General features: G+C 38.0%; 2 protein-coding genes across 2 annotated transcripts in view; one reads left to right on the forward strand and one right to left on the reverse strand.

The window, feature by feature from the left end:
* Positions 1 to 22785, forward strand: part of acsf2 (acyl-CoA synthetase family member 2) — a 31511-nt gene extending 8726 nt beyond the window's left edge. The window contains exons 4-17 of the mRNA XM_042507448.1: positions 654 to 782; positions 1081 to 1134; positions 1256 to 1374; positions 1867 to 2029; positions 3310 to 3405; positions 3608 to 3756; positions 4503 to 4594; positions 4775 to 4851; positions 17717 to 17824; positions 18315 to 18466; positions 18637 to 18778; positions 19873 to 19983; positions 20087 to 20155; positions 22592 to 22785. Of these exons, the coding sequence (XP_042363382.1) occupies positions 654 to 782; positions 1081 to 1134; positions 1256 to 1374; positions 1867 to 2029; positions 3310 to 3405; positions 3608 to 3756; positions 4503 to 4594; positions 4775 to 4851; positions 17717 to 17824; positions 18315 to 18466; positions 18637 to 18778; positions 19873 to 19983; positions 20087 to 20155; positions 22592 to 22654 (1524 nt within the window). The 3' untranslated portion in view covers positions 22655 to 22785. The remainder of the gene's footprint in view (positions 1 to 653; positions 783 to 1080; positions 1135 to 1255; positions 1375 to 1866; positions 2030 to 3309; positions 3406 to 3607; positions 3757 to 4502; positions 4595 to 4774; positions 4852 to 17716; positions 17825 to 18314; positions 18467 to 18636; positions 18779 to 19872; positions 19984 to 20086; positions 20156 to 22591) is intronic.
* Positions 6898 to 15324, reverse strand: chad (chondroadherin). Its single transcript, XM_042507449.1, has 4 exons — positions 14359 to 15324; positions 9380 to 9543; positions 9126 to 9283; positions 6898 to 8044 (listed from the first exon to the last, which is right to left on the reverse strand). Exons 1-3 carry the CDS (start codon positions 15142 to 15144, stop codon positions 9142 to 9144), a joined length of 1092 nt encoding a protein of 363 aa, XP_042363383.1. The 5' UTR covers positions 15145 to 15324; the 3' UTR covers positions 6898 to 8044; positions 9126 to 9141.
* Positions 22786 to 23345: the final 560 nt, after the last annotated feature.

Raw genomic sequence — 23345 nt, forward strand, 5'->3', positions numbered from 1 at the left:
AACAGCAATAAATAAAAAATATAAATATCATTTGAAAAATCATATAATTCTGTTTCTGTTGTGTTTAAGAAAAGCACCACTTACAAAATAAATGTCACGAAAGTGAACTAGTTCGACTAAACGCGTTGTTTACAGCACCTCTTGCCTTAAGATGTGTCCTGTGGTTTATTTGAGGCTCCTAACAATTCAAAGCATGTCTGAAACTATTCTGCACTGTGGGGGTGCACACAAAACAGTTTAAAACTATACATGACAAGAATACGGAGGAAAAAAACATTCTTTCAGAAGTTAAAAAATACAAAAATTAAAATGCTTAAATAGCCAAAAGATGATTAGCAATTCTAGTCAAAGGGATCTTTAAATGAGATGCTTTTTTGAAACACTACTTTTATGCCTTTTTTTTTACTTTTACAACCAGAAAATACAAATCACACATTTATGCGTTTTTAACAAAATAGTATTTTTGAAGAAAACTATGGCTGTAATGTTTGGTGTATGTTGTGATGATCAGTGACATGACAGATTAATGGCCAAAACCAAAACACTTTTGGTAAAAAAGTACAGTGCACTGCTGAATAATCTTTTACCACAGGCTCCTCATTAACTCTTTTTAACAAACATGTGATACCTGATTCTTCTTAATGCCTCCTCAGGTGGATCGGGCTGCAGCCGGGCTGCTGGCACTTGGACTGCAGAAAGGAGACCGGCTGGGCATGTGGGGACCCAACACCTATGAATGGACCCTGTTCCAGTTTGCCACAGCCAAAGCTGGCATCATACTGGTGAGACAGACTGTGTGCAGTTTGCGCAACAAAGAGAAACAACCCCTTATTCTGAATACATGCTGAACAGCTTGAGATAAACTCAATAAAAAAATCAAAAAATGATAAATAAATACAATTATTCACCAAATGTACTTGATCTCAATTTATAACAGTGAGAATGGTTACACAAAGTGATGGACAAACACGTTTTTAACTGGAATTATATTGGTGAAAACAGATATCTCGTCAGCAGTTTGTTACACCTGCACCAACTTCTGCTCATATATGAGCTGATTTTCCTGGTTTTACCTGACAGGTATCTGTGAACCCGGCATACCAAGTGCAGGAGGTGGAGTTTGCATTGCGGAAAGTAGGTGACTTTAGCTGTTTTTTACTGTTGTGACATGAAGAGACTTGCTTGTGATGTTGGGTTGTGTAAATAAAATGAACTGCGTCACATTAAGGAGAATCCTGTGCTCCTCTTCCCACAGGTCGCATGTAAAGCCGTAGTTTGCCCTTCGCAGTTCAAGACTCAGAAATACTGCGACATGCTGAGAAAGATTTGTCCAGAGATCGAGTCTTCCACCCCAGGAGACATCAGGAGCGCCAGGTGCAGCTGTGTGATGATCACTTTACCAATAAAACGAGAGAGTGTGCTTTTGAAAACATGGGGAAAAGGCAATGAGCAACTCTGCAAGAACTGTTAAAAATACTGCAGAAAATAACTAGATTTGGAAAACTTGTATTCTCACCACTCTTTAAAATGATCACAATTATTTGTTTAAAATTATTTTACAGAGCTGTATTTATTTATGTAATTTTTTTCTAAGCATTTCAAGTCATTTCCTTGTTTCTTCTTTTTTCACTTTTTTTCTTTGTTTTTTTCTTCTAATTTTTAGGGATTTTTGTTGTACTATTTACAGTTTGTTTTGCCAGTTTTTGGATAATTTCTTTTTAAGTTTCTAATTCCCCGTGTTTTTGAAAGAAATCTCAGGGTTAACGGAGAGAAACTGAGTCAAAGCTGCAGAATTACTGCGTAAATCAGAGCTCCAGCGTTTCACAGCATGACCCACATTTCTTTGTTTATGGTTTTTCTCCTCAGACTTCCAGACCTCCGCTCTGTGATTGTTCTGGATAATCGACAACCAGGAATGTTTCACTTTGAGGACGTGATGCAGGCGGGCAGCAGCCAGTACATGCAGCAGCTTCAGGATCTGCAGAGGAAAATCTCCTTCGACGACCCGATAAACATCCAGTTCACTTCGGTAATTGTTGCATAATTCGTGCTGACCTGAAGGAATGTCAGGGAGGCCTGCCGGTGTCTGTGCAAGCTGCAACATGCTGCTATCTGAGGCTCTTGACTTGATGTTGTTCCATGTTTTCTTCCCCTCTGGCAGGATGTCCTGCGGATCACAGCCCCCCGTTCTTATTTGACCGCACACACATTTCAACTTTTAACATGCAAAAAAAGCCCACACAGTTAAAAAGTTGCTCTGACAGCAGTCCTGAGACAGACATGTTAACTTTTCTCTTATTTTTCACATGCATGGTCATGAAATTCTTGTAAGAGTTATAAAAAAAAAAGTTTTGCAGGCCTGGAAATAGTTTGAATTAAATTAAATTGAATGTAACTGATTTGAATTGAATTGAATTGATTTGAACTGAGTTTAATTAAATTGATTTGAATTGAATTTTATTTCTAACATGTAATAAAGAACGAACATGTAAACATACACAAACATACAGACATGTCCGAAAAGGAGTAGGAAGAATTGCAAACTTATTACATCCTATCCTTTCTTAATCAGTTATTGACAAATAATTAACCCGCTTACATTTTTAAATAAATTTCAAACTATGTACACCTATCCATCTATAAACTATATAGTATACAGACCATATGTGAATAAATATAAACATATTTAAGAGAATGTTTGGAAAACTTGAATTTACATTGATTTAATTATTGTTTAAAATACAGTCATAAAAATCCAAAACTTGTCTTGCGCCACACAAAATACATCCTTGTTTTATTCTATTTATGACAAAATTATGAATTAATAAGATAAATATTTATGATATACAACATACCACTTTTAATAGGACACATATACATTTAAATAACCAATAACTGCAAATAGAGCTAAAAAGTCAACTAATTGATTGATGTTTTGCTACTTTTTGTTTTTTTCACAATTACTTGATAAATTGAGTGTATAACTGTAAAATTAATCAGTTACTAAAATTGTTAGTTGCAGCAGCAACTTCAGGAAATCACAAAAGTCTTCCCTGATCGTACAGTTATTTACTTTCATTTTTAAACATTTACAGAAAACAAAAAGTTTGGCTCCAAAAAAGTTAGTATTATTATTATTTTCTTTTTGTAATTTTTTACTTTTAGCCGTATTTACAAAGAAGGAAAAATCTGTTTGTAAAATGACTGTTGACATCATTGTGTTAATAGAAAAATAAAAATAAAAAAAAAAAACGAACTGTTTTCACGGATTCCTAAATGCTGTAATTTATTTCTAATATCTGTTTTTAGGGAACAACTGGAGCTCCAAAGGGTGCCACTTTGTCTCATCACAACATCGTCAACAACGCCTTCTTTATTGGCAACAGAGTGGGATACGCATGGAAGGTGGATCTCATGTCCAAATCACATAATTCAGATTGCTGTTCTGTTTAGAGAGTTGACAAAATAAAGAAGTGAGTTTGGTGTATGGAAGTATAGTTTATCAGAGCCTGATATATCTTCGTCCTCTGTACCATGCACCGCCATTGTTGTTAAAAACTATAAAAACCCATGAATGAGTCATTAAAGTCCTGATTTTGTCCCACAGCATCACACAGTCTGCCTCCCCGTGCCGATGTACCACTGCTTCGGCTCTGTGGGCGGAGGAATGTGCATGGCATTGCACGGCATCTCCATGGTGTGTCCCTCTGCTGGCTACGATGGAAAGGCCAATTTAGCAGCGATGCAGAGTGAAAGGTAATATCAGGAATCTACATATTTAGACTTTAAATTATTGTAAAAATGATCTAGAAATAAAGAAAAAAGAATTCATTGAAGCTGCACCATAAAAAGCAGTTTGAGCTCCTGTAACAAAGGATTAAATCTGCTTAAAATAAAATCCCCTTTCATTCTGGAGCTCTGTGCTACCTTTGTACTCAGTGATCTGACGGTAAGAAAGGGGGGTTTCTTTGTGATTTAAAGCTTATTTCAGACTGAAAAATCAAATCTGAAGGGATAAAGGATGTTGAAGCAGTGCAAAGTGGTTTTCACACAGCATATTTCCTTTGGCTGACATGTTGGAATAAAAGCAAATAAAAAGCAGTTAAAGCGCATAAAAAACTGATATTTACTTTAATTTTGGACAGAAATCAAGATTGTGAATCAGTAGTCATTGACTGGTGCTGAAAGATTACAGTCAACAGTGATACTCAGCTGACAGCCGAGGGGCCAAATCTGGCCCCTGACAGGGTGCTAGGTGGCCCCCTAACATTTTCTAATTCACAATAAAAATACAGTGATTCACACTGGGAATAGTTTTTGTCCTAAATTCCAAGAAATGTCTTAAATACCAAGAAATCTCCTAAAATCCCCAAATGTCCCAAAATCGTAGAAATGTCTTAAAATCTGAGAAATGTCCTAAAAATTACACATTATTGCAGGTTTATTGTGACAGTTATTCCAGTGGAGATTCATTTTGTTGTTTTGTTTATTTGCTGTTAAAGATGCACGTTTATCTACGGCACCCCCACCATGTATGTTGATATGATCAACCAGCCGGACCGGCAAAAATATGACTTGTCATCGGTCAAAGCAGGTGAGGGAAAATATTCTGCTTTTATTACTGGAATAAACAAAGTGACCGTTTTAATGATTTAATGTCTTTTCTTTCTGCATATTTTTTCTTTTTTTTCAGTGAATATTCCCATTAACAATTGATTTCACACATTACATGCTCTTCTCTTTCTCTTCTGTTCGTTTTTTGTTTTTTATGTAGGCATCATGGCTGGTTCTCCTTGTCCTCCAGAGCTTATTAAGCAGGTTATTTCTGTGATGGGCGTCAAAGAAATAACAGTAAGTCTATCTTATAATTACAACTATTATTTAGATAAATATGGTCTTTTCAAAAAACAAGGTTTTCACTGCAGTGGAAAGACACGAAAACCTTTAAAATTGCTGCAACACGGGGGTGTTGTTTTCCGGAACTGGGGATACTGGAGGCTTAGCATACAGTGTTTGCTTTTATTTTGATTTTTTTGCATTTTTTCTTTTAAAATGTTTGGTGATTAAAAAAAAACCAAACATTTGGCAATTTATTAGATGAATTCTTTCCTTTAAAATAAATGGGCATTTTTTCCTTTAAATTTTTTTTTTTCAGATTTTTTTTCCCTTTAATTTGTTTTTGCTATTTTTATAGTTCTGGGGCATTTGTTTGTGTGTGTATTTTTATCTTTAAAAGTTTTTTTTTTTCTTTTAAAATGTTTGCTGGCTTTTAAGGAAAACATGGCTTCCAAACTGGAGGTCCCGTCAAAATAAAATCACCAAAAATTATACTATTTATTACAGCTAGAAATGGCTAAAACAGAAATTATCGTTGGATTTTTAATATCCGACCATCAGCTCAGGTTTACTGTTTGATCTCCGATTTTTCAGCCTCCGTTTTAAAAAATAGTAACAACTATGGTGCCTGCCTCTTGTTCACAACTCTGATATTTTGGCTAACAGTGCAACAAAATATGTTTCTAAAGGCTTGTTAGGCGATAAATAGGCATTCAATTAACATAATTTAAAATAGTTTGTATCTGATACAATAAAGTTTTCTTTCAGTTTATCTAATTTTAATCATTTTTATTGCAGAAAATGCATGTAGTAGACTGAAAAAGCAATTATTTTATTCTTGTAGGCTTCCAAAAGTTCGACTGGTGTTTGCAATGTTAATAATTAGTGTAACAGAAAAAAAATCTTCTTTGTGTCAGTGAATCAATACAATATTACAAAACTAAGCAGAACATATGGACACATATAGACTTAAAAATGTGGATGAAAAAAGGCAAAGTTTCCCCTTTAATATTCGTTTTTAAATTGTTGTTTAGATTATATAAGAATCACAGTTATTGAATCAAACAGTTGTGATCTGAGATTGACTTTCTGAAATTATACCATGATGCAGTTCAGCTCGTACACACTGGGGGGAGGCACATCCTCAGAAAAAACATCCATTCAGCTCAGCGAGTCCCGTTTATAACGCAGAGATCCAACATCAGGCAACGTGTTAGAAAGTATATATGAAAGACAAAAAAATAGGTTTAATTTTATAAAAGATTTATTGGATGTGAGCAATGTCATCACTTCCAAAAGTCAAGGAAATGTAAAGATATTGAATATATATATTAAGATATGCATAAAGTCAACAGTCAGTCAGTATCCCTCATAGTCGCAAGAAACTTTCTCTCATGATTTAAAGCAGTGAAATGTGGAGAAAAGTATGTTCAAATATTTTGCATTAAAGTAAAGACGATATAACACTGATCTTTTCTCATCTACATTCTTCCAAAAATAAAGTTCATAGATCTTTGGGATGCTGATTTACCTTCATACACAGAAAATGTCACTAATGGAAAGACAGATATGTATTTTGCAACATTTCCAAAGTCGTATTGTCTTCTTGAATAGGTCTTCTTCAGCTGCTTGTCCTTTTTGTTGACACTTTCAAATGTCTTGGATGTTTTCTCAGTTGGTGGCGATTTAAAACTGACATCAGAAAGTTAAAAAAAGAGGGTAAGCGAGTTTTGATGCCTGTTTGAGTGATAGCTGAAGGATGTTTTATTAATTCCCATAGACTGGAGGAGGCATTTTTCTGCCTCTTTATCTGTTTTTGGAGGCATTAGGCGGGTTTCCATTAACAACAAAAACTCCCATTTGTCCCAAAAAACCCTTTGGTGGTATTTCAGACAATTTGAAAAAGCCATATTTTGCAAAACTGCAATAGAAACACTTTTTTGGACTCTTCTGGGTCACATGATGATATGGTTATGCACTTGTTGGTATGAACTGGCTCCCTCATGATGCAGCAGGAGCTACAAGAGCTGTTACTGCATCACGTAACTCTGAGAAAGTTGAGCGGATCATCTGGAAGTTTTTAATCCACAATTCCTCTGTGAAATCGTGGACTATCAGCTCCCAGAAATCCCTCACACGTGGCCGCCCCTGTGTATAGGAGGCTTGCCTTTCCATTATCGCTCACATAACACGCCTACGTGGCCTTGGATATAACAGTAACAAGTCCCAGAACATCGCGAGAGACGTCGCATCACATCACTTAATGGAAACGCAGTCATGTCGCACTTGTGTTTTATCGACATTTTGAAAATAATGCTTACGTTTTCTGCAAATTTGTATTGAAAACACACATATTGTTAAGTCTTTTCTTCTACAGGTAACCACCAAAATAAAGGACACTTCATGCAATTTTTGAATCCTATACTCATTTTTATATTTCATACCAATAATAGATAAAGCGACTGTATTTTATTCAGTATTATTTTGTAAATCAAACAACATATAATAGCTATTGCATTTGCAGGAAATTACGTATCACATTTGTAGAGGGCAACTGCTGTTTGCGGGATTATTACAATAAAAGCTGCCGATTTTATTACATTGGTGGGTTTTACATGCAGAAACCTACATCAGGTTATGTAGAAAAAAAGTGTTTTAAGAGGGCTCTGGAAAATAGCATTTTGATGCTAAAACAGAGGTGGGCTTCTTGGACCGAAATACGAATTTTTGTATTTGAATTTATAAGGAACACTGTCAGGCTAAAGGATGATTAAAAAAAAACAAAATAATAATAATCAAGCTGTCATTAAAGGTTCCCTGGTTTGAGTTTAAATTATTCACATGCTAATAAAGACACTGAAACGTAAAAAAGAACATATTTATCAGGGAAGAACACCAGAGAAAACAACATATTAATGTTTTTTCTCAGTTTATGTGCTTAAATGCATCCTTTATTTTGGTGGTCACCTGCAGGTTGCACATTTCCGCTTCATACTCAGCTCTTCGTGTTTGATCTAATGAATGAAAATGAAGCTCTTTGGGTGTGTTTGGGTGTGAGGGAGACAGACAGAGAGCGAGTGTATCTGTGTTTGTGTTTACACAATGACAATATTTGTCAGATGAATAGTTGGACAGTCTTATAGTAGAGTGAGTCGCTTTTCGTTGCATGTGTAGCCAGTCACCTGGACAGGCTCCTCCTCAGCGTCTCCTGTGGAAAAGACACAAAGTTAGCGGCCAAATTAAACAGTCTGCCCTCCAAACAGAGACCCCATGACCCTGGACTCAGTGTGCTGGACCCCAGGGCCAACATGGAAAAGTTCAGACGGGGACACGGAGTCCTGCGGTCAGGAGGAGAGCAGTGAAAAACAAAATCATGCAAGCCAGCTGCATGTCACGCCAAAACCAACTTAAACCTCATGTGGTGGCGTCTGACTCCTGCGTCGCATTGTACTGAAACCCAGCTGTAAAGCTTTAGACCAGGATGTCATGGAGGGATGTGATTTTGGACTTAAAGAGGGACAAACCTGCACCTCAGGCATTTGCAAAGGTAGTGATCAATGTGAAACTTTTGACTTATAGCTGAACTGAGTTTGGAAAAAAGATTGAAACCACAGTTATGTCTGTACACTAAAATGAAGCTACAGCTCGCAGCCTGTTCGTTTAATTTAATTGGTCCTTAAGAATTAGATCAAATATGATATCGAATCGATTAAGCAACAGGCTGTGAAATGTCAAAATAAATGCAATGTGTTACTGTGATCTTTGACTGAGGAAAAATGCATTTGGTATTTTTTTAAATTAGCAAAATTGTATTTTCTCTTTCAAATAACGATTAATTGGTTAATCGATTGTTGATTTTACTGTTTAATCGTGCAAGGGAAGTGCTTACAGCTTCCCTGAGTTACCATGACATGTCAGATCTATTTTCCCAGCTCCCAGCCATACTCCTGAACATAGCTCCCCAAAAAATAACAAAATGTTTTTATCACTATGGTTTTTCTACGAATCAGACAAGATATAACGTCTCAGTAAAGTAGCTGCAGGGTGCCTGTAGACTTTGACTGTTTGACCCCTGTTTCCAGTCACAACACTAATATTCTTTTGAATGTGGCTTCATATTAGATGACGGTGGTGTCAGTCCTCTAATCTCAGCAATAAATCAGCATATATTCCAAAAACGGACCTAATATTTATTTATTGTGGATAATATTCTTTGATCAGGTCAGTGTGTGTAGAGGTGATTCTGTAGGAAAATATTTCCTGTTCCTGTCAGCGTGTTTGTTGGTTACCTGTACAGCTGCGTGCTCAGTGACGTGTGCCCTTTTTGGCTCTCTTTGGCTTCACTTTGCAGCCGCTGAAGGCGGTGCTGTCTCTCACTTGCTTTCCTTTCTGCTGAGGTGGAGATGCACACACTGCGTCTGGACGGTTGCGGTTAGAGTCCATCCACCTGCAGGCAGAAGCCAAAAGATAAGGAGCAGAGAGTCTCTGCTGGCCACTCGCTCTGGAGCCGAGCTGATAGCGTTGTTTGAGGTGAGCCTCTTACCTGCGCAGCGGAGCGAGCTGGCACGTGCAGCTCCAGGGGTTGTTGGAGAGGGTGAGGTTGGTGATGGTGCCATATTCGAGGCTTCTGGGGAGGAACTTTAGCTTGTTGTTGTCAAGGTGGAGTGACTTGACCGCCGTGACACCAGTGAAAGCACCGTCAGCAAACTAGGAAAAGGCAGAAACAAACATGAGTTGTCTTTTTTGTTTAATTTTTTGAGGCCTGTGGCAGCATCACCATCCTTATGCCGGTTTCAGACACCTTTTTCAAGTATTTAAACCTTTCAGCCCTGAGTTAGCTGCTGAGAGTTGTGTTTAAAAAAGAAAAAATTGGAGAAGGCAATAAGCAGCTTGCTCAGAAATGTTTCACAAATCGCAAGAAATTAGTAGATTTAGAAAACTATTTTAAGAAATGTTGGTATATATAAATATATATTTAGAATGATCATAATTACCATTTTTAATAATTTTATCTTATTTCTTTTTAATAAATTAAATTTACAGATACTTTTAATGTACTTTTTGTTTTTTTTTGTTTTTTTTACTAATTTTGGGTAATTTCTTTTGTTGCTCGTTCTTCCAGTGTTTCAGAAAGTAATCAAGCCAATTTGTTCAGGTTTTAAAGGGTTAAACAGCCTGCCACCGATGTCGTTACACATTGATATTTGGTTGAATTTAGGTTGTGAGGTTGGGCCTGACCACGGGAAATATTTTTTCTTTAAACTTCAGATTGTGTTGTTAACGTGATAACTAGCATCCTGTTGGTGTTCCCGTTTCCCTTTTGGAATAAAAGAAAATTTCCCGTCTGCTGGTGTTAAGAGCTAACTCTCCTGACGCAGGCGCAGACTGGATCTTCATGTCGTTAGTCGGTTCTTGTCTTTGCAGTGTCTTTTTTGGTCGAGACGCAGGCGATGTGTGTCACCGCTTATCAAACTTCCCATTTTTTATAAGGAGCTCGCCTCTCCATTATTGCACGCATAACACACCTACGTCGCATTTCATCGGAAATAATGACGGCTGGTGCGGTGGCTGCAATAGAAATAAAGCTGCTAATGTTCTGAACACCCATCGCCATGGTTACTGCAATGATATCGCCAGAGGAGAAGTCGCTGAAGTCACTCAGTGGAAATGCAGTCATCGCACAGTGTTTCATCAAAAACTCAAAAATGTTGGTGAAGAGCTGCACAAATCTGTAATGAAAAGCCGGCTTGTAAATACGGTTTGATCTGCTGTACAATGTTTCAGTGGTGCTAGAAATTCTATTTGCGGTTTTAGAGGAGTTAGTTGTTGCGGCCCACTACAAAAAAATGAGTGTGTGCGGAAAACTGCATTGCTGGCTTGACCACTGCGAGCATTTGGGGGTTTTGTGGAAGCGGGGGAATCATTATTCTGAGGGATTTGCATGAATCAGTTCAAATCTTCCTGAAACTGTTGTAGTTGTGCGCTCAGAGTGCAGGCAGAGTTGATAAAAACATGGCTCACATGTTGGCGGGCTGACCCCCCAACCAGCACCCATCCATGCGTCTGTCAGACAGCTGCAGAGCCGGGGAATCTCGCCAGTGTTTCCCCGGCATGAAAGCCTCCTCTCATCCTTCCCTCTGCACCGGCACATATGTAAACACGGACAGTCACTGCCCCCCTTTCTTCCCTGCTTCTACTTCAAATGCATCTGCGAGGGTGCTAAAAGCTTCAGAGAGGTGCGAGGTGAACCGATCTACGCCGTGTCAAGTCGTGTCTGCTCCGGGAGGAAGCGGGAGGGCGGATGAGAGAGCGCGGCCGAGCTTTGAAGGGGCCGTTTTATGTGAGTTTGGAGGAGATGAAGCTGTTTGGAAATTTCCACTGAAGAACGACAAGTAGCCGAAAGTCTGAAGCAATGGAAGATGGATGACTTCCAGCGTGGCCGAGGTGTTTTCGCTCTCTCTCGCTCTCTGTCGTCTCCCTCTTTGCCAGGAAGGCTCGCAAAGGGCCCAATTGTGCATTCAAATGGGCCGATGGCAAGCTAAAAATACTCCTCTTCATGCACTGTGGAACACCCTGCCTCTATTTACCTGTCTCCTCACCCCTCCTGACCTGTTTACAAGACCCTCCCGCTGAAGGTAGAAAACACACCTCGCTGAAAATAACACTTGTGTAATAATTAGACTCGGACATGCTTGGCGGAGCTCCAGCAAACAAAAACACTCTAAAAATATCTGCTTTTGGCTGGAGAGAGGTTTAATCTCGCTACACTCGCTGCTGCTTCCACCTGGCTCTCACACAGTCCGGCGTGAGAAGGTTGTTATTTTACAGTTTTCCCCTCTGGGATAACTCCATACTGTGGCACAGGTACACTCAAATATTGGATTAACCTCAAGTATGAAGCGAATGTGCTCTGAGGAATGTCTGAGCAGGAGTGTGGGATCACATAGAGCTTATAGTGTTCATACTGCAGCTGCCTTAGATCTGGAGGACAGATGGATGTCTGACAAATTACATCTGTCTCATGTGTCTCATATCTGGACATTAAAGTTACATTATTTTATTATTCATGTAAAGTGGAGTCTGGTTATTAAGGAGCAGCCTCAGTGGACAGGTTTTTATTACAGATTTGTGCAAAACTTAAGCGATATTTTTGAAATGTAATTTGAAATAAAACACAGTTGCGAAATGACTGCGTTTCCACCGAGAGATGTTTTGCGACTTCCAAGAAGCATGGCGACGGATGTTCAAAACATTAGCAGGTTTATTTCTATTGTAGCCATCGCACTAGCCGTCATTATTTCCAATCGAAGGCGATGTAGACGTTTTATGTGAGCCCCTTTTACGTGGGAGCGGCCACGTATGAGGGATTTCTGGGATCTGATAGTCCACAATTTCACAGAGGAATTGTGGATTCAAAACTTCCAAATGATCCACTCAACCTTTCTCAGAGTCATGTGATGCAATAACAGCTTTTGTAGCTTCTGCTGCATCATGAGGGAGCCAGTTCATACTGACAAGCACATCGGGCTCGTAACTCCTGCAGAACCAAATTCAACACCAGTTTTACAGAGCTGACGATTGAAGTAGCTCAGGATGCTAAATCTCCTGTCTGTGTACTAATAAAGATACCTTAAATCTAATCTATTATTCCTAAAAAAGAGCCTTGTGTAGTAGAAGGTGACGTTTTCAAGTGTTTTGTTTGATCAGAGGTCCAAAACTTAAAAGTCAATAATCAGCAAATCACAATCCTAGCTTCACATTTAGTCGCTGAAAACAGCAAAGTCTTTGCATTTCTGCTTGAAAAGTAAATCGAATTATTATCTGATTATAAAAACAGTTGCTGATTGTTTTTCTCTCTATTCCCTTTTCACCTAATTTGCTAAACAATCCAGCTCTAACTGAAATCTCGTAGACTAATATCTCTAAACATGGGGCAAGAAAAAAATAAAATTGATATAAAAATGAAAGCAGATACTGTGCACAACTGGAACAGCAACTTACTGCACCTTTAAGGTGTTTCTTAAATTCATAGCCCTCCTAGAGTCAAAGCAAATAAGAGAAATATCCTGCTTATTTGAGCACAAAGCACATCTGCATTGAAATATGTTTGGAAGATGCAGCATGACTTGTCATGATATGCTGCGGCAGATGGAGATGAAGCAGGAACATGTGAACCAAACATACTGTTTGCAAGATTCAGTCACAAAATAATGGGATTAATACTGAAGTACTGTAGCAGCATCCATTCACACGTGCCAGCACATACTGCGTGAAAAATGCCTGCTGGCTGCAGAAAAGGAGGTGTGGACCATTGGCACGCCCGTACATGTAAATATGCTGATGAAATATAGTCGACACGGGTTTGCCAGACCAAAACAAATAAACAAATATTAAGACGGACACACAGTACAGTATAGAGACCTTTTCATAGGATGAACATGTCGTTCTGACTTTCATTTAAACAATTTTATGGAATGCTGAGGATTGAAATCACTTGCATTTCTTTCTTTTGGCTGATTATTTCTTAAAATCTGAACGTGAAAACCCTTTTTTTAACAGCTAATTCTCTAATACATTTAGAATATCTGAAACTTGATATTTCTTACTGTGCAGTTGTGGTGCTCGTTATGGAAACCTGGAACAACATCAGTGAACTTGTGCTGCATTCAGACTTCTTTCACATATTTTTGATATGTTTTAAAAACATGGCTAATGAGGAACATGCAAGAGATGTCCCACAAATTAGGAAAGAAAGAAGAACATTAGGAAAGGGTGACAAAAAAATGTCCTTAACAAATTGTTTTAAAAGAGAGTGTGAGAGAATGAGAAATTATTAGAAGTTAATGATAATAAAAACAAATAAACAAACAAAAGAAAACATACAAAAAAAGGGAAAATGTCCGGAAAAATATTCTTCACTGTGTTATCTCGATACTTTTTTAACCTTATTTCTTCTCTACCTTTTTTGGCAAATTTGGTAATTTTCTGGTGACTCATAACTTGTAACTTCTGGACCGACATCAGTTTTCTTGTGCTGGGCTCAGATGTTTTTCCACAAGTATTTCAACTTGGCAAGAAATGTCCTGCAAATTGCAATAAATGTGTAGATTTAGAAAATCTTTTTTTTCTTTTTACTACACTAAGAGAAAATACCCATTTAATCGTTTTTATAGGATTCATAATCATAATTATGAATTTAAAAATTACGTTACAAATAATTTCTCTTTAAGCACTTTTTAATGGACAAAACTGTTATTCAGACTTTACTTTCATTTTTGCTAATTTTCAGGTAGTTTTCTTGATTTTTTCTTTACTACTTCAAAGCTATTTTTGCAGTTGCTCATTGCCTTTTTTTCATGTTTTTGAAAGATATTAAGCCAATTTACTCAGGTTTCAAATGGTTAAACTAATAGATTCCTTACATTTTTTCAGTCGCAGCTTTGGATTTCAAAGTATTAGACATTAGATATGAAAATCCTGCTCCGACTGAATCATAAACACTAAGTAAAACCATCGACTGACCTTCTCCAGACCCATGTTGTCCAGGTATAGTTTCTCCATGTAGCGGCCGAAGCTCTGGAAGGCGATGTCGGGGATGGTCCTCATTGGGTTCCTCCCTAGCGTGAGTTCCTCCACCACTCGCAGTTTGCTCATCGCCGCCAGCGGATAGGTGGACATCTTGTTCCTCTCCAGGTGGAGTATAGCGAGGTTCTCCACGTCGTCCAGAGAGCCCGGCTGCAGGGTCGTCAGCTCGTTCCCGCTCATGTGCAGCCAGCGCAGGTCTTTGGCGCCTGTAAAAGTCCCCGGCCGCAGCTCCCGCAGCTTGTTGTCGTTGAGCTGCAGGATGAAGAGGTTTATCATCGGGGAGAAGATGCCTTTGGCGAGGTCGCTGATCTGGTTCCCGTCTAGGTAGAGGTAGGTGAGCTCGGTGAGGTCCTCGAAGGCGCCGGGCTTGATGCTGCTGATCTCGTTGTTGGACAGGTAGAGGTAGATGAGCTTCTTCAGGCCCTTGAAGGCCTGGGAGCCGATCTCTCGGAGCTGACAGTGCTGCATGTGCAGAGAGATGAGTCCCTTGCTCTCGCTGAAGGCCCCCGTGGGAATGCTGCCCAGGTTGTTCCTCTGCAGGTTGAGCAGACGTGTGACCTCCGACACCCTCGGGATCTTCTTTAGCCCGACGCTGTCGCAGATGACGTGCTGCAGGTCGCCGTGGCAGTGGCACAGGCTCGGGCACTGGCTCGGGGCTCCCCGCACCGCGGGGCCCAGGACCAGGAGGCAGGTCCCCAGCAACAGCCAGCTCACACAGCGCATGCTGACGAGCTTGTAGATATCAGTTTGTCTGAGCAGAAAAAGAACAAGAATAAGAAAAATCCTTGAAAAGCCTCGGAGAGAAGCAGAGAAAAGGAGAGGTTGAACTTTGTGTTGAGAGAGAAACAGACGGAGAGAGAAGGAGTGAAAAGGTGAGCCACGGAGCGAAGGTGGGCGATGCACTTTGAGAGGAGGATGGCCGGTCAACAGAACACACAGCACTATTTATAACATTTACTTGAGGAAAAAAACGAGGAGGGCTTGCCAGGGTGTTAGAGTGAGAGGTTTGCAAGAGGAAGTCAAGTGTCTGTGAGAATTTAACCCTAAATGAGCAGAAGACGACACAGACGCTCTCATGCGCTCGCTGCTGGCTGCATTTTTTTTGCAGAAATGAGTGACTGACATTCTTCTGGATGCACTCTTGAAAATTTGTGGGAAAAACGACATGCTGCGTACAAGTTTTTGTTCACAGGTGAATGTTTAACGACGTGGCACGAGGTCAGGTTCGATCCGTGCACGCTCCCAGACGCCTATTGTTTTTCAGTCTGCGGTGGGAGGAAAAGGAGCCACTCCTGTGCAGCTTTTTTATAACCCCTAATAGTCTCCAGATGTCTTGCAACAAGTGAGATGCTGTTTCAAGTCATAACAATTGCAAAAAGATACTCACAAAGGAAAGTTTTAGATGCCACTTTACATTCCTGCGTGCTTTCTTACTTTTGAAATGGAGCGCGGCGTTATGTAATCGTCTTTTACAGTCAAACCTATGAGATGTTTTTTGGCTCTCAGGTTCCAACTGAAAGACATGGAGTCGTTTAAGTAATTTTTCAAAGTCTGTCACGGTGGGGAAAAGAAAAAGATGTGAGAACAAACTTTGTTTTTGGTGTTCGTTACACCTGCTTTTAATAAAGAGAGGGAGGTTTCGAAAAAGGTGGGGCAGGACTTTATTGACTGGCTCGGGTCAGTTTGGCTTCAGGTGGCTGCATTTATAAGATGGATGGACCCACCCAGGATAAGTGGAATCTAGAGTTTACTTAACAAATCTAACATTTTATTGGGAATATCGTCTCCTCCCTGATTTTCCAGGTGAAGTTTTTAGTTCGAAATTGCCCTGCAGGTCCTGTGGGTCCAACAGTCTGATTGAATCTGCACCTGTGAACTCAGAATCATTATATTTTATACGCCAATTTATGTCTTTTGTCAGATTTGATTTTTTTTTAATCAGGAAAATAACTTTATTTTACTTTTGAAACGTTGTGGAGGGCATGTAGAAAGTACCATAGTTGAGTCAGTATACTCAGTTCAAAAATAAACTGATCAGTGGATAAATGTTATCGACAATTGTTTTGATAATTTATTATTTGTTCAAGTATTTATAACAGTTGATGGTTCCAGCTTTACCAAAAAGAAGATTTTGCTGCTTTTTATGCCTCGTTGCTGTAGCTGTGGTTGGCAGCACCATGTTTTCCTCGTCCGTACGTCCACCTCATTTTCATGAATGCAATATCTCAAGAGCACCTTGAGAAAATGTCTTTACACAAATGGCACAAATGCATATTTCAGTTCCAGATTTCCTTTATTTTTCATCTTCAGTTACACACTTCCATACATAAATAAAACCAAAATTACGCACAACACAAGCATCAACTCACACTCAACAATGAACTGACTATATTTAGGCGGTCAGATGTCAAAAGTCGAGGTAACAGTATCTCATGAAGGCCATGAGGGATATTTTTCAAATTTGGCACAAATGTTCATTTGGGCTCTGTGATAAACTAATTAGAATTCAGTTGTCAAGGTTTAGATCAGTCTGACCTTCCATTGGTCTCATTCACATGAATGCAATTTCCCAGGAGACCCTTTTCTAATTTCTTCAGATTTGGCACAAACGTCCACTTGGACTCAAAGCTGAAATGAAAAGATTTTGGTGGATAAAGGTCAAAGTCACTGTGACCTTGTCTCATTTTTTGTGAGCAAGATATCACAATAGCACCTTAAGAGAATTTCTTCGAATGTGATATAAACACTTGAGTGGACTTAAGGATGATTAGATTTTGGTGGTCAAAGGTCAAGGTCACGCTGACCTTACGTTCGTCTCATTCCTGTGAATGTTATATCTCAAGAACACCTGAAGGGAAATTATTTTTGGCAAAAACGTAACATGTCATTACAGCTGAACTGATTCGAGTTTGGTGGTCCTAGGTCCAAAGGTCATCTGTCTTCTTGTGAACACAATATCTCAAGAATACATTGAGGGAGTTTCCCTAAATTTGACACAAACATCCATGTGGCCAAAGGTGACTGTGACCTCAAAAAATTGTTTGGGCCTTAACTCAAGAAGTTGTACGGTAATTATGACAAAATTTTACACAAATGTCTAACAGGATATAACGGTAAAGTACTGAGTTATTGTCTTCAACTAAGTATAAACTTATTTAATCCTATCCCTTTAAGTATTATTAATGATCAGTATTTTAAGAGTTTAGGAGGAAGAAGCAGGTTGAGGTGTAGCTTTGTGTGAACCTGTCCTACATCCTCCTCTCCGCTCACCACATGCCGTCTGTGTGATTGACAGGTCGGATACGGTACCACCGAGAACAGTCCGGTCACGTTCCTGGGCTCCCCGATGGACAACCTGGAGAGGAAGTCTGAGACCGCGGGCTTCATCATGGATCACCTGGAGGTACCTCAACATGCTCAGTCATCGACACATCATGCAAACATACATGATAACATGATCAGCTTATGTCACATAGACCCTGAATCATCACCATAACTGGGCTCAAAAAGAGGAACTAATGGTTTTGTATTTTTTCAACGAACCGTAACAGGAAGTTGATGTGGAGGTAGGGAGGAAATTAATATGATTGTAAGTGACAAAGATTTCATGGCATTATGTTTTCGGGTTATATAGAAATATTATATTATTATTATTATTTAAAAAAATGATAAAAAGAAAGTTTAATGCAAAAGTTGCATCAGGAAGAAAAACTTTTAATGTGTGGAAAATAATGAGTAAATATTTTGGAATCAGATAACTGTGATTCCACTGCAAGTTAAATGATATTAAATCGAATTATTCTACAATGATGAGTTCAGCCCTTTAACAGAATGATATGCTTTATTAAACAATTTTCATACCAAGTTATCATCTTTAATGGACTGCTTCACAGGCGAAAATCGTGGACCCTTCGACAGGAGAGCTGGTGCCTCTCGGGCAGTTGGGGGAGATTATGATCAGAGGCTACTGTGTGATGTTGGAGTACTGGAGAGACGAAGCCAAAACAAGAGAGTGCATCACCAAAGAAGGATGGTATAAAACTGGGTGAGTGAAAGGTTGTAGAAAAACATCAAATTTAATTCATAAATAAATATGTGCAAATGTTAAGTATTTTATGATTTGTTAAATTAGAGGCTTTACTTTTTCGAGTCAGTCAGTCAGAAACATCTAAATATCTACAACTGGTCTAAATAATGATTTACTTTGTGTTTCAGAGACATTGGCAGCATGGACGGGTACAGTTACTGCAAAATCGAGGGCAGAATTAAAGACATGATCATCAGAGGAGGAGAGAATATTTATCCCGCGGAGATCGAACAGTTCCTGCACACACACCCCAAAATTAAGGAGGCCCAGGTGAGCTGAGACACTCAGCGCTCAGAGAGCATGACATAAACATTTTACTTTGTTAAGGAGAATTAAAACATTTTTTGCACAGAGCCCCAATTTAAGTATTACGTGTAAAAGTCCATTCATTGATCTGATGAAGGTCTGCTGCTTACTTAACCACAACACTAAATTCATTTTCCATTTGAATACAGTTTTCCAAAGTGTTTTTTTTTATTTTATTTTATATAAGTTTTTTGTAATAAAAAAAAAAAGAAATAAAGATTTTCTAATCGCTCAAAAACGCTTTTTTCACTGTGGATATTTTTTTAATGGCAATTAATTTTATTTTTATTTTTTTTTAATAGGTTCTCCAAAAGATAAACAGTATGGAGTAATTCAACACAAGATGACTTATTGCAGTATTTGGTGAAGAACAAATAACATAGCAAACAAAACAAATTTTAGCAAATATACAGTAACTGTCAACCAAAGTAAAGTAAGACGAGTCAATTAAAAAAGAAAAGAAAAGAAAAAAGAAAGAGGCACAAAATTTAAACAAAATGCAAATAAAACATAAACGAGGCATCCCATTTATGTATTTATTAAGAAGGTTATGAATATTTTCTTTTTTTTTTTTTTACATTAATTAACCATTCAACAGATGCAGGTTTCCAATCAGGGTCAATTTTCCGTAATTTTTAAAATTATTTTAAATGAAGTTATTTCATTTGCTGAAGCAACCTCATTTAACTTTATTTTTTGCGATTTTGTACAACAGGTAAGACCATATGAAAGGCCCGAAGGAGATTAAATTTGAGTTTAACTCTTAAAAGTAAAAGCAAGATTTAATTACATCAGAATAGCTTAAAAACAATCACAGTAGTCTATTATAACGGACATATTTACCTTTCTGCTACCTGTAGGTCACAAACAAGACAATGGATGTTACAGTGAAGGGGGAGGCACGAATTTTAAGAACTGTTAACTAAGTTGTAGATCGAGATTATTATTAAAATAAGAGTATTTTTATATTTCTGGAGGTGTTTGCTATGTTTCTGTACACAGTAAGGGTTGCACTTTATTTCTCCTGCTGCAGAGAAACATGTTTTGTTTCTCGTCAGGTGGTCGGAGTTAAAGACGCACGTATGGGTGAGGAGGTTTGTGCCTGCATCAAACTGGTAGATGGAGAGGAATGCACGGCAGAGGAAATCAAAGCTCACTGCAAGGGACAGGTGAGGCCGCTTTTAATATTTCAGAATGACGTGGATTTCTTAAAAATAATTGATCTCCCTGTTGAACATGTTTAACTAACTCTGCTTTCTTTGGTCCTGTCAGATCGCTCACTTCAAGATCCCTCGCTATGTACTTTTTGTGACCAGCTATCCGCTGACCGTAACTGGGAAGGTAAGGGCTCGTTTTCCTGTAAACAACAGACAAACAAGGTTTATTTACCGCTTTTTAAGAAACACCCAGACATAGAAATAGTCTGTGATGAAAGAGGCAAAGACCAACACAAGAACATCAACTCCCCTCTGTTTCTTGTGTTTCTCTCACGGGATGCAGTTTAACATAATTTACTGTAAGAAAGGAAAGGGAGGGAAAGGGAGCTATTAGCTGGTCTGCACGCACACAGCGTCCTGTTAGGTGAACCCAGAAGGGCGGAGGACCTTGTCCCGAAGCAGCATATCAGATAAACCGGCCCCTCGATCTGAAACTCCTTAAGTTCATTTCACTTTATTTACAATCCGTTCAGCATGAACAGTGCTCTTCAGGGAGTCCTGGGTGTAAAAATAACACAGAGCGTCACAGTGAAGAGCCTGTGGATAGTTTTCCCTTATTACATGAGCCGACTCCAGATTCGTGACAGCGTGAGGCACCTCTGGGCACGCTATTTTATGTGGTTTTATGTGGTTTTCAGCAGTTTTTTGGTGATGTCATATTTTGCTAATTTTCGCCATACTATAGTACATTTTTGAAGTTTTTTTCAACATTATTATTATTATTATGGTGTTTTTGGCGTTTTTTTGCAACATTCTGTGCAATGGCGTGTCTCGGCATGCTATAGTATAAGGTTTTCAGCTGTTTTTGGGACATGCCGTTTTTTGACATTTTACGCCATACTATAGTATTGCATTTTGAGACATTTTTTGGACATGCAATATTATGTTATCTTTGTGCTGTTCTTGCAACATTCTAAGCAATGACATGTCTTGGCACACTGCTTTATAATGATATTTTTGCCCATATTTGTACTAATAACTAATAACTAATGTTATGGCCATAGTTTTTTTGCTCGCTACATGCTATCTCAATGTATTTTTTGGGACATGTCATTTTTACTATTTTTGCCTTTACTTTTTGGTCATTTTTTCGACATGCTATATTATGGTCTTTTTGGCCGTGTTTGCAACATCCAATGCTATGGCTGATTTTGGCATGCTATTTTATGCTGTTTTGAGGTGTTTTTAGGACATGTCATTTTTTGACATTTTTGCCATACTATAGCCTTGCTTTTTGGGTCATTTTTTTTGCGACATGTTAAATTATGGTGTTTTTGGTAGTTTTTTGCATGTTTTAATGCTATGGCGTGTTTTGGCACGCTATTTTATGCTGTTTTGAGGTGTTTTGAGGTGTTTTTAGGACATGTCATTTTTTGACATGTTTGCCATACTATAGCCTTGCTTTTTGGGTAGTTTTTGCGACATGCTATATTATGATGTTTTTGTCCGTTTTTGCACGTTTTAATGCTATGGTGGATTTTGCATGCTATTTTTTGTTTTTGGGTTTTTAGCTGTTTTTTTTGGGACATGTCATTTTTTGACATTTTTGCCATACTATAGCCTTGCTTTTTGGGTAGTTTTTTCAACATGCTATATTATGATGTTTTTGTCCGTTTTTGCACGTTTTTAATGCTACGGCGTGTTTTTGGCACGCTTTTTTATGCTGTTTTGAGGTGTTTTTAGCTGTTTTTAGGACATGTCATTTTTTGACATTTTTGCCATACTATAGCCTTGCTTTTTGGGTCATTTTTTCGACATGTTATATTATGATGTTTTAGTCCATTTTTGCATGTTTTTAATGCTATGGCGTGTTTTGGCATGCTGTTTTATGCTGTTTTGAGGTGTTTTTAGCTGTTTTTAGGACATGTCATTTTTTGACATTTTTGCCATTTTTGCCTTGCTTTTTTCGTCATTTTTTCACCATGCTATATTAAGGTGTGTTTGGCCATATTTTCAAGTTTTATTGCTATTTCAAGTGTCAGCACACTATTTTATGCTGTTTTTAGGTGATTTTGGCTGTTGTTTGGAAAGGTCAGTTTTTAGCCGTTTTTGCCACATCCTATGCTACAGCGTGTCTCTGGACACTACTCTATGCGTTTTTTATCTGTCATTGTCACATTATGACATTTTTTCCCACACAATAGTATGGCATTTTTGGTTGTTTTTTTCAACATGCTACGTTATAGTGTTTTTGGACAGTTTTGCAATTTCCTATACTCTGGCCTGTCTCTGCACTGTATTTTCCTTGGTTTATTTCTTTTTTTCGACATGATAAATTTTGACATTTTTGGCCTTTTTTTGACATTGTTTACAATGACATGTCTTCACAAACTATAATATGGCACCAATCAATCATATTTTATCACATTATCAAAAATGGTGTCAAAACGTCATACTTTAGCACATTTCCAAATGGTTAATTAAATCAAATCAAATCAAATCAAATATTATGATGACATAATATTTTTTTATGATTCATGAAAAGCAAATTTTGAAGTTATTTCTTTAACTCTTGATTAACGGTGTTCAATAACAACACATTTTCTGTATTTTCTTTTAGATCCAGAAAAACAAACTACGCGAGGAGGTCGAGAAGCAGCTCGGGGTAAAGGAGGGGAAATGAGAGACGTCCACGTTTGAAGAGAATTCAATAACTGTACGTTCTGTACCATAAATGTCAAGTTAGGCTGGCTGTTTTCTTCCTGTCAATAAATCCCATGAAAACATCAAAACCAAATAAAATGTTCCCACTAATGCGTATGCAATACTGTGTTGCATTAGTTTAAATGTTCCTTCATTTCCTTAAATACAGATGCTGAAGCTTATTTTGACTTTTGCACTGTTGCCATGATACAATAACAATGCTGTTTTAAACACCTTGCAGTGTACTTAGCACTGTAATAAAATATATTGCAGTTTATTATATTGTCAAATGGGAGGCTTGTCAAATATTTTTTTCAGAACTGGGTCACACAACGACTTTCAGTGTCTGTAATTTATATTTATTTAACTGCCAAATTTATGAGCGAACAGGCTGTCCTGCAATTTTGGAATGCATGGGGTTTTTTGTTGGGTTTTTTTTCTTTCCCTTTTTTATTTTTGGTACTTTTAAAGAAAAAAATTCAGATTTTTTTTCTTTAAAAAAATTAAGCCTTTTTTATTTTCAATGGGTATTTTAAAGAAAACCGCATACTTTCTTTAAAAAATGTTATCCTCTTTTTTTCCTTTAAAAGTTTTTGACAATTTAATTTTCTTCAAAAAAAATCACCAAAAATTATACAATTAATCACAGCCAGAAACTGAATGGAAATTAT

Source organism: Plectropomus leopardus, chromosome 19 (genome assembly GCF_008729295.1).
Source record: "Plectropomus leopardus isolate mb chromosome 19, YSFRI_Pleo_2.0, whole genome shotgun sequence".
Lineage (NCBI taxonomy): Eukaryota > Metazoa > Chordata > Actinopteri > Perciformes > Serranidae > Plectropomus > Plectropomus leopardus.

Coding starts and splice junctions, on each gene's coding strand:
- chad (XM_042507449.1), bottom strand. CDS start 15,144: ATGCGCTGTGTGAGCTGGCTGTTGCTGGGGACCTGCCTCCTGGTCCTG. Junction 9,544..14,358: donor ACAACATGGGTCTGGAGAAG/GTCAGTCGATGG, acceptor GCCTTTTCCTAG/TTTGCTGACGGTGCTTTCAC. Junction 9,284..9,379: donor CAGCTCGCTCCGCTGCGCAG/GTAAGAGGCTCA, acceptor TTCTGCCTGCAG/GTGGATGGACTCTAACCGCA.